This window comes from Lathamus discolor, chromosome 5 (genome assembly GCF_037157495.1).
Source record: "Lathamus discolor isolate bLatDis1 chromosome 5, bLatDis1.hap1, whole genome shotgun sequence".
Lineage (NCBI taxonomy): Eukaryota > Metazoa > Chordata > Aves > Psittaciformes > Psittacidae > Lathamus > Lathamus discolor.
Window position 1 is genome coordinate 89,223,268 of NC_088888.1, and position 13,858 is coordinate 89,237,125.

At 35.6% G+C, this 13,858-nt stretch overlaps 1 protein-coding gene across 1 annotated transcript in view; it reads left to right on the forward strand.

Moving 5' to 3' along the window:
* The window catches only part of CSMD1 (CUB and Sushi multiple domains 1), a 1,149,005-nt gene that overhangs the window by 972,826 nt on the left and 162,321 nt on the right, over positions 1–13,858 (forward strand). The window contains exons 31-36 of the mRNA XM_065681530.1: positions 661–777; positions 3,414–3,527; positions 4,372–4,467; positions 10,566–10,769; positions 11,822–11,946; positions 12,514–12,610. Of these exons, the coding sequence (XP_065537602.1) occupies positions 661–777; positions 3,414–3,527; positions 4,372–4,467; positions 10,566–10,769; positions 11,822–11,946; positions 12,514–12,610 (753 nt within the window). The remainder of the gene's footprint in view (positions 1–660; positions 778–3,413; positions 3,528–4,371; positions 4,468–10,565; positions 10,770–11,821; positions 11,947–12,513; positions 12,611–13,858) is intronic.

The window sequence follows — 13,858 nt, forward strand, 5'->3', positions numbered from 1 at the left end:
TTCTGGCTTCTGTAGGTGTAAAGAGTTTGGTTTTATATACAAATCCAAAGCTTTTTTATATATATCATCTATATGCTCTTTTGATGATCACCTAGGAAGTTATGAAAAGCAAGGAAATGCAAGTATAGATTCACAAAGCAGAATCCATGGCATTCTGGGCAGGGTACTGTTAGCATAGCAATGTATTCCTGAGACCCAAGATAACTGTGTTGTCCTGTTTATTTATGCAGTACCTTTTCCTTTTTCTGAGGTTTGTTTTTTGGTTGGTTGTTGGTTTGTTGTTTTCTTGGTTTTTTGTTTTTTTCCAGGATATATAGATAAATGCAGTCATTTATTAAAAAAACCCAAACGAACAAACAAAAAAACAAAAACCAAACAAAACCTATATTCTGTGTTTAGAGCTTCTTTCAGCTAATTAATTTATACTTCCTGTCCTGTAAGAATGCTTGTAGTCAAGTAAGGCTCTCATGTCTTCTGATTTTTGGGAAATTTTAATAAAAAACGTACCCTGAGAAAGAACCATTGGAGACATCATTATAGGCAAACCAAACAAAAGCAAAAGCACTAAACTGTCATATTGTAATCTGTAGGTTTTCATTTTCAGGCTACACCAATACAAACAACTGTAATTAATACAACATATTTCTGGTTTGTTTCCAGCACCATGTGGTGGGCAGTATACTGGATCAGAAGGAGTGGTTTTATCACCCAGTTATCCTCATAACTACACTGCTGGACAGATTTGCCATTATTCAATAACTGTACCTAAAGAATTTGGTAAGAATTACGTCTACTGATTTATCAGTCATTAATCATTGTTCTACTGTTCAGATGTCCTTTGTGTGTAACAGTGACCTTAGATTTCTAATTTATTACAAATTGCTTATAAAAAATAAATGAATTCTTGACACAGAAATTTATTCTAGGGTTTTGACCTTTTACTTCTCCCTAGAGGAATCAGTAGACTTCAGCTAATCTATCTGTGTCTGCTATCCAAGCATATCCTGAATACTTCCATTGATTACATCATTCATCATCATAGGATAATCATTCATTGAACCTTTCTACAAAGTGAAATCAGTTGTAAAAGAGCAAGCATCAAGAGTTCTCTTATATTTTAACTTTATTTACATCATATTTAACAAGTAGTTTTACATAAAAGTTCCAGAAACGTTTGTGAAAAATCACAAAGCCAATTACTTCAATGGTCAGAATACTTGGACAAACTCTAATTCAAGTAGACAAATAGCAGTAAGATCTATTTTACTACTTATTTACCAGAAGACTGAATGCAAAATAATTTAGTATGTTTGGTACTTTCTCTGTGCAATGAAATGTGTAAGGACTCATCATTATTTTCACTGAGTTTTGGGGATCAAAGGACATTACAATAACTTTACTTCTAGTTGATAATAGTTTGCACAAAGGGTCCCCCTGCAGCAGTGAAGACTACCTGCACAATGGGCTGCATTAGCAAGCTTTAGTAGCCCTCAGGTTGAGAGAAAGTGCTTTTTCCCTCTTCATAGACTTCATGAAATAGTATCTACTAATTATGTCTATAGTTTTGTGCTTCAAATTTAGAAGGCACAGATTGCTAAAATAGAACAAGCCTAATAGAGAGCCAGCAAGATGATTAGGAGGGTGAAGAACAGTACAAGGAAAAGTTGAAAGAAGTCAACCTGGAGACGATAAGTGCAGGAGGACCCTGCCTTCTGGAAGTATACAGTAAGAGAACAAGTGGCTGTAGTCACAAGTTGTAGCACAATAAATTCCAACTGGACATAGGGAAAACATCCTTCACCATGATGGTGATTAAGTATAGGTAGTTTGAAGAAGAATTTTTGCTGGTTTTCAAAATTTGCTCAAAAAAAGACTTGAGCAACCTAATCTAGCTTCAAAGTTAGCCCTGCTTTCAAAAATTGGTTCATTGGATTATGCAATTGGTTTTAACAAAAAAAAAGGAAAAAAAGAAAAAAAAAAAAAGAGAAAAAAAAGAAAAAAAAAAGAGAAAAGAAAAGAGAAAAAAAAGAAAGAAAAAAAGAAAAGAAAAGAATAGAAAAGAGAAAAAAAAGAAAGAAAAAAAAAAGAAAAAAGAAAAGAAAGAAAAAAAGAAAAGAAAAGAAAAGAAAAGAAAAGAAAAGAAAAGAAAGAAAAGAAAAGAAAAGAAAAGAAAAGATAAAAGAAAAAAGAAAAGAAAAGGAAAGATAAAAGAAAAAAGAAAAGAAAAGGAAAAGAAAAGAAAAGAAAAAAGAAAAGAAAAAAAAGAAAAGAAGAAAAGAAAAGAAAAGAAGAAAAGAAAAGAAAAGAAAAGAAAAGAAAAGAAAAGAAAAGAAAAGAAAAGAAAAGAAAAGAAAAGAAAAGAAAAGAAAAGAAAAGAAAAGAAAAGAAAAGAAAAGAAAAGAAAAGGAGAAAAGAAAAGAAAAGAAAAGGAGAAAAGAAAAGAAATGAGAAAAGGAAAGAAAAGATAAAAGGAAAGGAAAGGAAAGGAAAGGAAAGGAAAGGAAAGGAAAGGAAAGGAAAGGAAAGGAAAGGAAAGGAAAGGAAAGGAAAGGAAAGGAAAGGAAAGGAAAGGAAAGGAAAGGAAAGGAAAGGAAAACGGAAAAGAACTTGACAAAAAGTTGGAAAATACAGTCTGTGCAGAAATAGTGCTGCATTGAAGGCTTGTGGTTTGCATACAGAATCTGAAATAGGTGTAATTTTAAAACAAATTTCTTCCTAGACAATAAATTATGGCTGGATAGAATGCATAATATTTCTATTTACTTGATTTTACTGGTTTATTACTTCATACTTCTATTGCTATCTGATATTTGAATTCAGTGAACCGTTTGATATTTACTAGTGAGATATTGTATAATTAAATGATTTTGTTAATACACTTAGAGCTGAGGTGTAAATTGCATATAATCATATATTAAAAATGTGAACACATTGATACCTTTAATATTTGATAAGTGTTTATATTCTTTCTCATAAAATAAATACCAAAATTACAAAAATTTCCAAATCAATAAGCTTAAAATTTTCTCAGATTAAAGCTGGATAAGCAACTAATAATTTGTGACAATAGGTGCTCTGTAATAGTTGCTAAGGGTGGTAATGTAATTTGGGCTAAAACTTTCCCTTTTGTATACTCCATTTTCTTATCCTCATAGGTACCCATGCAATAAGGAAGAAGACTGGAAAGCACACTTTTGGGGAAAGAGTGGTTTAATCATTTTCTTTTTAATTAAAATAGGAAACAGTTATTACTTATTCCTTGTGTTTAATGTAGCTGGTTTATCATAGTAGACAATAAATTAAAATTGAAAGGATTCATGCAGGAATCCACTGGCAACTAAGGCAAGCAAATACATATCACTAAATTTGTTTTTAAAGACTAGTTTCTTGTTTTATGTTCTCTCTTTCTGCAGTTGTGTTTGGACAGTTTGCCTATTTTCAGACAGCTTTGAATGATGTAGCAGAATTATTTGATGGAGAAAACTCTCAGGCTAGACTTCTTAGTTCGCTGTCTGGGTCCCACTCAGGTAAGTAATAAAGAAAAGAATTATGCATTTCTTGCACAGCTCAATATGGAAAAAGTTAATTAAGAGAATGTTACGAATTGCATTTGGAAATATAATAATAAAGTCATTGGAACAGAATGCCAAAGGAAATGGAAGACCCTTCTAAATCTTTGAATCAAGACATTCTTTTGGAACACGGTTTAGGCAAGAACTGATCACTGGTATGAGTGCAGGAATAATTTAATGAAATTCCCAGATCTTCATGCAAGCGGGCAGATTGGAAGGTATAGTTATCTTCTCTGCCCCTAAACTCTGTGAATTACACATCTACATTTTCTGAATGTCTAATTAGAAACTTAGTAATGTGATATATGGTATGTGACCATATGTTTTATTGGTACAACTACATAAAATGAGTCCTAGATCTGCTCTCTCTCATTTCAGTTTTAGTCTTGAAATGGTAAACATCACCTGAAGATTCTCTATGGCATTCTTCAAATACTTTAAATTGTTTAATGTATTTCACAAGGCAAGCTAAAGCTCCCGGCACACAAAAAAGTTAACCAAAAATTCTAATGCCTTTGGCCCCAGATGGCAGTAGGTCCCCAGACAAGATGTTTATTGGAGCTCTAGTTCCAACAGCAGCAGTAAATGTCAGAAGCTGTTGAATCATTAAGTCTTAATCAGACAAGTTTTCAAACATCCAGTGGGAAATTTAATTTTAGAAACCGTTATGTGTGTTTTCTTCAACTGCAGAAGAAAATACAAAAAAATTATTGTAACACTATATTTGATTATGTACTGAAGAGTTGTAACTATTGTTTCTGTTCTGCATATTTAATTTATCTTCTGTTTTTGTTTGTAGGAGAGACATTGCCTTTGGCTACATCTAATCAAATTCTTCTGCGATTCAGTGCTAAGAGTGGGGCCTCAGCCAGGGGGTTCCACTTTGTTTACCAAGGTAAACATCAGCTTTTGGTGTAAGATACTGGTGCCAGTCTCACACAGTGATTACAGAATCATAGAAGAGCTATTTTGAAGTCTTCTCAGGTCTTAAAGTATTTCTCTAAACAAGGGTGTAGTTTTAACCTTTTTCCAGACATCAGAGCTTCTCCTAATGACAGACTGTCTTCATAATGGCAGTTGTCTCCAGTGAGTCCTGTCTGGCCCCATGGACTTGAATATGTCCAGCCTCTCTCAGTGTTCTCTTCTGTTGCTCCCTAACTGCTGGGTGTCATGTTCCTCCTCAGACTGTAGAAGTGTACATAATGAATGGGGACTGTGAAGGCAAAGCAAAAAAGGCATTTAATATTTAAATATTTCCTGTAGCATTTGTCATTAGGTTGTCCACCCCTTCCTCTCTGTCGCAAAGGATCAACATACCCATGTATATTTTTAACTTCCCTTTATCATTAGCGTATCTGTAGACTCTTTTTCCCTAACATCCCATGCTAGTTTTTGTTCCAGCTGGACTTGGCCTTTCCTGATTTTTGTTTCTAAGTAGCTGAGCAATACTGTCGTACTTCTGATTTGTTACGTTTCTTTGCCATCACTTATGCTATTACCCCTTTCTGGATTTAAATTGTTTGAAAATCTCCTGGTCTAGTCCTGCAGGCTTCCTGCCAAAATTCCCAATCTTACTTCACAATGGGGTGATTTGTTCCAAGGCTCTCAAATGCCCTAAAAAAACCCCATCAGTATCCTTCCCCTCCATGCCTGTTCCTTAGGAGAGTCTATGTACCAAATTACTGAATCCACTCACCTTAATTCCAGCCTTCTGCCAGGCCCTCAACTTCATCATCTTGCAGTCCTTGCAGCCCAAGCTGGCATCCACATGCACAAACAGCTCTTCCCTGTTTGTGAGCAGCTGGCCAGGTTGTAGCTACTTAATTTAATTACCTGGTAGAAATCTCTATTAAACCTAGACAGTGTTTTGCTTGACTGAAATGAGAGGGGACTTGTTTTCTAAACACAGTCGCTATTGCATTCAGTTTTGAGCAAAAGGAGATACATATCTTTATGGAATTGGATGTCCATTGCTAGACTGCTATGGACCAGAGGAGGCACATACTTGATCTCTGTTAAAAGTCAGATTTCCCTGAGACGAAAGTGAAAACATGCCACATTTTTTATGTTTACATATATTGGTTAATGAGTTAGTGGTACTTAATGAGCTATATCATTCTGAGATTTTTCTTATTTTTCTTGGAGCATGTGATCATATTTCCAATATCTGCCTGCTTGCTAGCCTTTTAAATACTCTGGAGAATAACATTCTCAAATTGAACACAGTAATCTGGCCTGCTAAGTCAGTCATTTTATTTATCGCCCTCTCTTCCAGGTTGACCTTCTTCCCTGTTCACTTTTCCACTGGACTGCTTCCAATTTTGTTTCACAGCAGTATGAAACATTTAGTAAAAGATGGAGAATAATTACTATAAAAAATTGAATGTCTCTGTGATACAGCTTGAGAAGCAGAGGTTGCCAAAGCTATAGGCAAAAGCTACAAGGGAGGCTAGAGGGGAAAAAAAATAAATATTGCTTGCGTTGTTTCACATTCTGGTTTGAGCAGGCAACAAATAAGTTTTGTAGCTTTTGATTCAGATTTAATGGCTTTTGTAATGGCACTTTCTCAAAAGCTTCTTTTTAGCTGCATGTCATCTGTGCCTTCATTTATTTTTCTGAGATGACCGCATTTCCTTGTATTTCATACAATATGTAGAGAGTATCTGTAATATCAGATTGAATGGATATCCAGACTTTTCAGAATAATAGGGTCAGGTACATTGAAACATGCTAGGAACAGCCACATTTAAGAAGATTGAAAATTATGAGGTTTTCGGGTTTATCTTATGCTTTGCTTTCTTGCTATGACATCACCTAAGAAAAAAGCAGCATATCTTTTTATTTGGCTGAGGCTGCTGTGGTACAGACTCTTTTCTCTGAAAAGCAAAGTAATGACCTTTCTGCCACCCCAAAATTTATGGGTTTTTAATGCTTGTCTTCCTTTACTTCCTCTTACTATAGAAATACATGAATTAGTTTATGAGGTCAAATGAGATTTTAGAGGACTGTTAAGAAAGTCAGCACACTAGGAGGAGGAAGGACTGTGGAAGAAATACAAAGGAGAACAACAATAAGGAGGAATGTGACTTTAACAAATAAGTTGCTCTAATCTGCGATAAGAATAAAATACATAGACACACTCTTACTCCTTAGTGTAATTAGAGAGAAGAACTAAGACTGTTAGTATTATTTTCCATATGTGTTACCATGACACATTATGTCCTGGTTTACAACAGTCTTCCTAGAAACATGGTCAGTGCCCCAAGCCTGTCAGTGTTCAGGAGGCATTTGGGCAATGCTCTTAATGTCACTCTTTAACTTGGTGAGCTCTGAATTGGTCAGGCAGTTGGACTAGATGATCATTGTAAGTCCTTTCCAAATGAAATAGTCTATTGATGCAGAGGCACTTCAGATGGGCTGTTGGCCATGTCACCTTTTAGAGGAATATACCTATTTTCCTAAATTTAATAGATACTTGAAACTGTACTTCCTCTTGCCATGGGAGGATGGTATGGGCATACCTTACTTTGTTATTATGTCTGGCTTGCATGACATTCTTACATTTATTCTTAAAGTAGTTCTTAAAACAGGAAAAAAAAAAGCTTGAAAAAAAAAACTTGAAAAATGCTTTATTTGTGCATCTTTAGTATTTCTTATGTCACTGTAACCATTAATACAGTATTATTAAAACCTGTGAAAAAAATGAGCAAAGTACCAACTTTAACATGGCATAGAGTGTTTCTTGCTGACAACAGAATAATATGACACAACTCCAGACATGGATGTTTGTGGTTACCATGGCTGTTTTACTTACTGGCTCCTCTCAGTATAATGATGGCTTTCAGTCTTGAAAATGAAGCAGATAGCAGTACTTCTGCTTCATGAATTAAGAGTGTTAGTAAACTTCCCCTTCATTTGCCATAATGGCAGAGATAGCTTGCTCACAGGAAAATAGCTTTCACAAGGCAGTATTATAATGAAACCAGATGATTTAACCTCCTTTGTTGAGAGGTAGTGAAAATGTTAGTTACACACACACACACAAAAAAATCTGTTTGGATTACAGATGCATGTATGAAACTTACCAGCTGTGATTACTGACAATTACAGGATATTATTTAATTTGATTCTTAATAAGCGTTGTTTACCTTTGCACAGTTGTTTTAGGGATTCTCCAGGTGTGGACTCCAGGTGAGGTTAGAGAAAGAATTTTCTTCTGCAACTTTTTCACCCTTTTGAGGAAGTGGGTGAAAAAAATTGAGATAGTAGTATTCCCTAGAAGGCTGAGGAAAAGTTTATTCCATACAGTTAATGAAAAATACTTCATGAGTGATGCTGAAATTCAGTTATGTCATATAGTCTCTTAGGAAGATAGGTGAAGGTTAGACTCATGTAAAGCTATTAACTAGCTGTGGGCTGTAGTAGTGACCTGTGTGGGAGGAGGCCATGCACCCCCACATGACACTCACAAACAGCTTCCCCCAAAACTGTTACAAACATTTTCTAACATACCAAAAGTTATAACAGTCAGGGGGGCATGTAGTGTGTGTTCTCAAACATATTTGAGGAAGTGACAACTGCTTTGGCCCAGAGATGCTTCTGGGGATATGCTGCTGGAGATGCTGTTGGAGGGATTGTTGGAGAGACACTCCTGGAAAGAGGCCCTTCATACCAAAGGGGTGGCACTTCTAATGGAACTGTGACCTGTGGGTAACATATACTGGCATGAGAACACCTCAGAGAAGTTGGTGGCCTGTGAAAGACCTGTTCTGTAGTAGTGAAACATCTCTGAGCAACTGCAGCCCGTGGGTGACCCACGCTGAAGCAGGAACACTAAGAAACAGAGTAACGTGAAAACTTGAAGAAGTAAATATCGGGAGAGAAAATGAGTACAATGCTAAGTACAGCAGAGAAAAAAAAAAGAAACAAACAAAAACAAAACAAAAAACAAAATTAGAGCACATGATCCCAACCTCCTATGCTGCTTCTCATCTCAGTGGTGGAACTAAGATGGACGCAATAAAGTTGAGAGAAGGAAGGGTGAGGAAAGGTGTGTAACTGAAGCTGAGCCTGGGCAGAGGGAAGGAGAGATGTTTACTTCAGTGAGTGTTTGTGTCCTCTTTCTTCTTAACTCCCGAATAGGTGATCAGGCTTTGTGTTAATTGGTAATAAATTAAGCATAATTAAGTTGAAATTCCCTAAGACAAAACTGGTTTGTCCACAGCAATCTATTGAACCTGCTGCTATCACGTGATTGTGAATGGTTTATCTCATGACCAAAACTGCCATTTGAGCAAGTAGTCCTCACCACGAGATGGATTAATGCCTAAATGCCTATACTTGTAGACATATGACAGTCATGTGACTGGATGTGTGTGCTGCCATCCTCATCTAGTCACTTGTAAAGTCATTATACAATTTAAAAACAAAAGTTTTTTAATAAAATGCTGTTTGCCCAATAGAGCATTTGGTAGAGAAAAGGCTATTGGTCCCAGTAAAAGAGAACGAAAAAAGAGCAGTGTGGGTCAGTTGAACTGACCTGGCAGACTGTATGCAGTCTGCAGGTTGCAATCATGAACTGTGACTGTGTGAAATCCTTGAACTATGGTTTCTTCATTATCCTTCCATAAGCGCAGAATAGTTTTCTGCCATGATTAGAAATGTAAGCATGAACAAGTTTAACAGAGCAGCTGGCTGATACTGAGGTCCTGTTGAAAACTTAATCACAAAGTCCCATTTATTTGAACAAAGGGAAGTGGTTTGTTTAGAGTATATAAAGTATTTAACATATAACAGGTGTGGGTATTGTATGTAAGGCTGTAAAATAAAATTAAATATAACCATGATTCTGTTTACATTTGTCTTAAAACAGGTTAGCAAGCCAGAAACATTAAGTTTAAAAATCTGCCAGCAATAAAGTCTAAATACCTCCTACCCTCTTTTTAGTTGCTGTGCCATTTTGTCTTTGTTAATTAAGAGCCAAATGGCAGGTAATTTTCATGGTGTTACTTGTTTGTATCTACGTGCAATGGTCCCCTGAAACTAATTCTTGAAAAAACAAACTGAACAAACTAAGCTTTTGAACATGCCACTTACACATGAAAAATTGCTTATATTTAATGTATTTTAATGTAGATTTATTTTATTGTAGTGTAAAACATAGCTGATATTGCACGCAAACTTCTATAACTTTCCCTATAAATAAATATTTTTTAAAAAAGTTGGCATTTACTAGCTGACTGCAAATTGAAATGTAGAAATAACAAATTTGATACACAATCAACATGCATAATACCAAAAGTCAGTAAGTACAAAAAAAATGCCTGTTATAAAGAAGTGATTACAAATAGCAAAGCCAAAGGGAAAATAAATCCATGGGCTTATAATGAATTATATTATTTTTCTCTTTAAATGTTGTTTGCAGTCTTTTAACTGTTCTTGTATCACATGGGGTTTATGCATTCTTGGAAGTTATTGGTAAAAATAATTGTTGTCAACTGTAAACACCAAAATAGTCTTGAGGGTACATTGTTACCACTTTGTGTTCTCCAACATGATAAATTAAATATTTGTATAACATTACTTGGATTTATATGGTTATCTATATTATATTTTCCTTGGCTTCTAATGAGAAACAAAAATTCCATATTTAGTAAGTGAAATAGGTGGTAGGTATATTATCCTGTCATTAAAGAAGGCAGCTGAAACATCCACTGATCCCGTCATGCCTAAGGATGTGCTTCCAAAGTCAGTTGCCCTCCAAACTGCCATGGCACTCACGTCACAGCCCAAGACCACAGTCCCGCTAACAGCCATGAAAGCACAAGGCCATTCTTTGAAAATACAGGAGCAGTGCAAGTAAAAGGAAGAAAATCAATTAAGCTGTGTCCTGCAGGAAACAAAAAGCATTTTTTAGTCGTCTGTTCATTTGCTGGATGATAACTGTCCTTTGGATTCATGGCTTTTTTTTTTTTTTTTCCTCTTTTTCTGCAGCTGTTCCACGCACAAGTGATACCCAGTGTAGCTCAGTTCCAGAGCCTAGGTATGGAAGAAGAATAGGCTCTGAGTTTTCAGCAGGTTCTGTTGTTCGATTTGAGTGTAGTCCTGGCTATCTGCTACAAGGCTCAAAAGCCATCCGATGTCAGTCTGTACCTAATGCCTTAGCTCAGTGGAATGACACAGTACCAAGCTGTGTAGGTAAGCAGTTGAATTTAAGTCACCTGTCCTGTCACACGTCTCTGAAGCAGAATTCAGGAACTGTTTCAAAAAATAGTATTTAACACATATATTCACTCTTCTTTGATTAATGTCAGTCATGCCCAATTTAAAAGAGCAGTTTTCCGTATAAAAAAGTAATTGAGTACCAGCTGGCTGGTAGGCAGTATAGTTTTTTGTATAATGACTTAAATTATGTGAACAAGTGTGATGCACGTTTTCTTGAGCATTCATTATTTTCATGACTCACAACTTGAAATACAGGACAGACTTTAATTCTCAAGAAGTGTCTTTATGTTTTGTTATAAATTACTTGTTTATTTCTGTCACACATAGAATGATGGTTTCTTTTTCAAGTAGAAGCATAGCATACATTGTTAAGTGTAGCTAAGATTGTTCAGTCTCTTGATAGACCTGCAGTGGGATAATATTTAGCTCTTCAAGTTTTTTTGGTGTTTTGGGTTTTTTTTCTGTAAATATTGCAATTTTTTCTTGCCTCCCTCCTTCAATTTAGCCAAAAGTCATAGGACTTTGTAATTAGAGTTGTCTAAAAAGAAATGTATGTGTCCTATTTTCTGTGTATTTTGGTTTTTGTTTAGTTCTGTTTTCTTGAACCTTAAGGAAGCAACTGCATATATGGTAAGAATATTTAGTATGCCACACTGCTTTACTAGCTAGATCCAATATTGGAACTTAAGCTGTGGGAAAGATCGCATGATTTATGTCAATCACGACTGTCTTTAATGATATGTCTATACAGCTTTTTGTTACTCTCAGGTAAGACATGATTAGGCTGTGCTGCTAGGCTGCACACACTTGAAGTTCACTTCTGAATTGTTTATTCATGAAGGTTGTATTTTAAGCTTGATATAATTAATGTATTTTAGATAACATTGCTTTCTAAGTTCAGATCATTGCTTTCTGTCTGTTTATGCTACAAGAGATTATAGTTAGCTTAGTAAAATTATTACTCCATTTCTGTTCTCTGAAGTGGTTTAGGTTTTATAATAATGCATGATAATACTTTCTTTCAGTGCCATGCAGTGGGAATTTTACTGAGCGAAGAGGTACTATTCTTTCACCAGGTTACCCTGAACCATATGGTAACAGCTTGAATTGTGTGTGGAAAATCATAGTGACTGAGGGATCAGGTATTCAGGCAAGTCTCTATTCTGTCAAGCATGGAATATTAAATACTTTGTGGTTCAGTTTGAAAAGTAATTATTTCTCTAGAAGAATCAGAAATCAGTAAGATAACTTTGGGGGGTACTTGAAATGTTTGTGCTTTGTTTATCTCAATGTTGTTCTTTGGTTAGCTTTATTCTATGTTACTTTATATTTACATGGGAGTAGGAATGAGAAGTTGTTAACGAGCAGCTTTCTATTCTAACTGTGTAGAATATTGAAAGCAGGTCCTGATCCTTCAATCTGGTATGCAAATGCCAACCTTTTCTGTGTTCTAGGATATTACTGAGGCAACTTTCTTGACTATCTGCTCATTTACACATATGTGAACATATGTGAAAAATTCTTTTTACTTACCTGATGTCATATTTTCTAAAAGTTAAGATGGTTTAAAAAGTGAACGTTAATGTTTTATTTACATTTCTTCACTCAGGTTTTTTTGTTTGGATATTTATATTTTCTTTGGATCATGTTCTTTTTTTTTTTTATTATTATTTTCTAGAACTAGTTTGTTAAAAAGTTGTGTGGTGGTGTTTTACAGATCCAGGTCATCAGCTTTGCCACTGAACATAATTGGGATTCTCTTGAAATATACGATGGTGGAGATATGACAGCACCGCGTCTTGGGAGCTTTTCAGGTAAGTATATGCTATGATTTAAGGATACAGTATTATATATAACTGAGAGAACATGTGTTTGCTCACACACATAGACAAGGAGTATATTTGTATTGTGTCACTTGCGGTATCATTATGAAATGTTCTCATTGTTGAGGGATTTTCAGGTGCTGTGAATGTGTCAATATTTGAATTCAGAAAGAAATTTTCAGAAGAAAGTCTGATACTGAAATATTTAGGTATGACTAGTGAGATAGAGGTGATTTCAAAAAAATTTCTTTTATCTTACTTACCCCTCCCATAAAGAGCATATAGTGGTATAAATTGGTAGTGACGTTCAAGGATGTCCTTTGATACATTTGACTTAGTTTATCCTTGTTAGCCTCCCTTTCTCAGCAGAGATGAAACATTCAGTATTCATGCAAACTCACCAGACCTCAGAGACCAAAACGAATTACTACAAGTAGGAGATAACAAACCATGTAATTTGTTGTTTCACAAGTATATCAGGGATATATAGTCTTATTCCTCTTTATAACCCATTTTTTTAATAGAAAGCGCATATTATATAAACCAAAGCAAGAGAAAGATATGCCTCATATAAGATTAAGTTATGAATAATATTCCAGAGTCATGAACTCTGTTATAGTCTGATCTGATTATGGTATAGCTAAAGTATTTTGTGGCATTTTGCCTCTCTGTTGACTTCATGAGCTTTTAAAATACAGCTGAATATTTGATTCTGTAAGGAAATGAATGACCAACTGAAAAAAAAAATCTGATATGACTGATTTGGATATTGAACTAAATAATCTGTGTTGTGCGTTAACTCTAGTAAGCAGCTGAGCCCCATCCAGCTGCGTGCTCACTCCCAAACAATGGAATGTGGGAGAGAATTGGAAGGGTAAAAGTGAGACATCTTGTGAGTTGAGATGTAATAGCTAAAGCAAAAGCTGTGCAGACAAGCAAAGCAAAACAAGGAGTTAATTCACCACTTCCCATGTGTAGTCAGGTGTTCAGCTATCTCCAGGAAAGCAGGGTTCCATCAGGGGTAATGGTTGCTTGGGAAGGGAAATACCATAACTACCAGCATCCCCCCTTCCTCTTTTGTCCCCCAGCTGTTATTGTTGAGCTCAACATCATAAGGTATGGAATGACCCTTGGGTCAGTTGTGTCAGCCTCCCAGCTTCTTGCCCACCCCTACCCCACTCACTGTTGGGATGGGGTGAGAAACAGAGAAGGTCTTGATGCTGTGCAAGGCCTTGACTG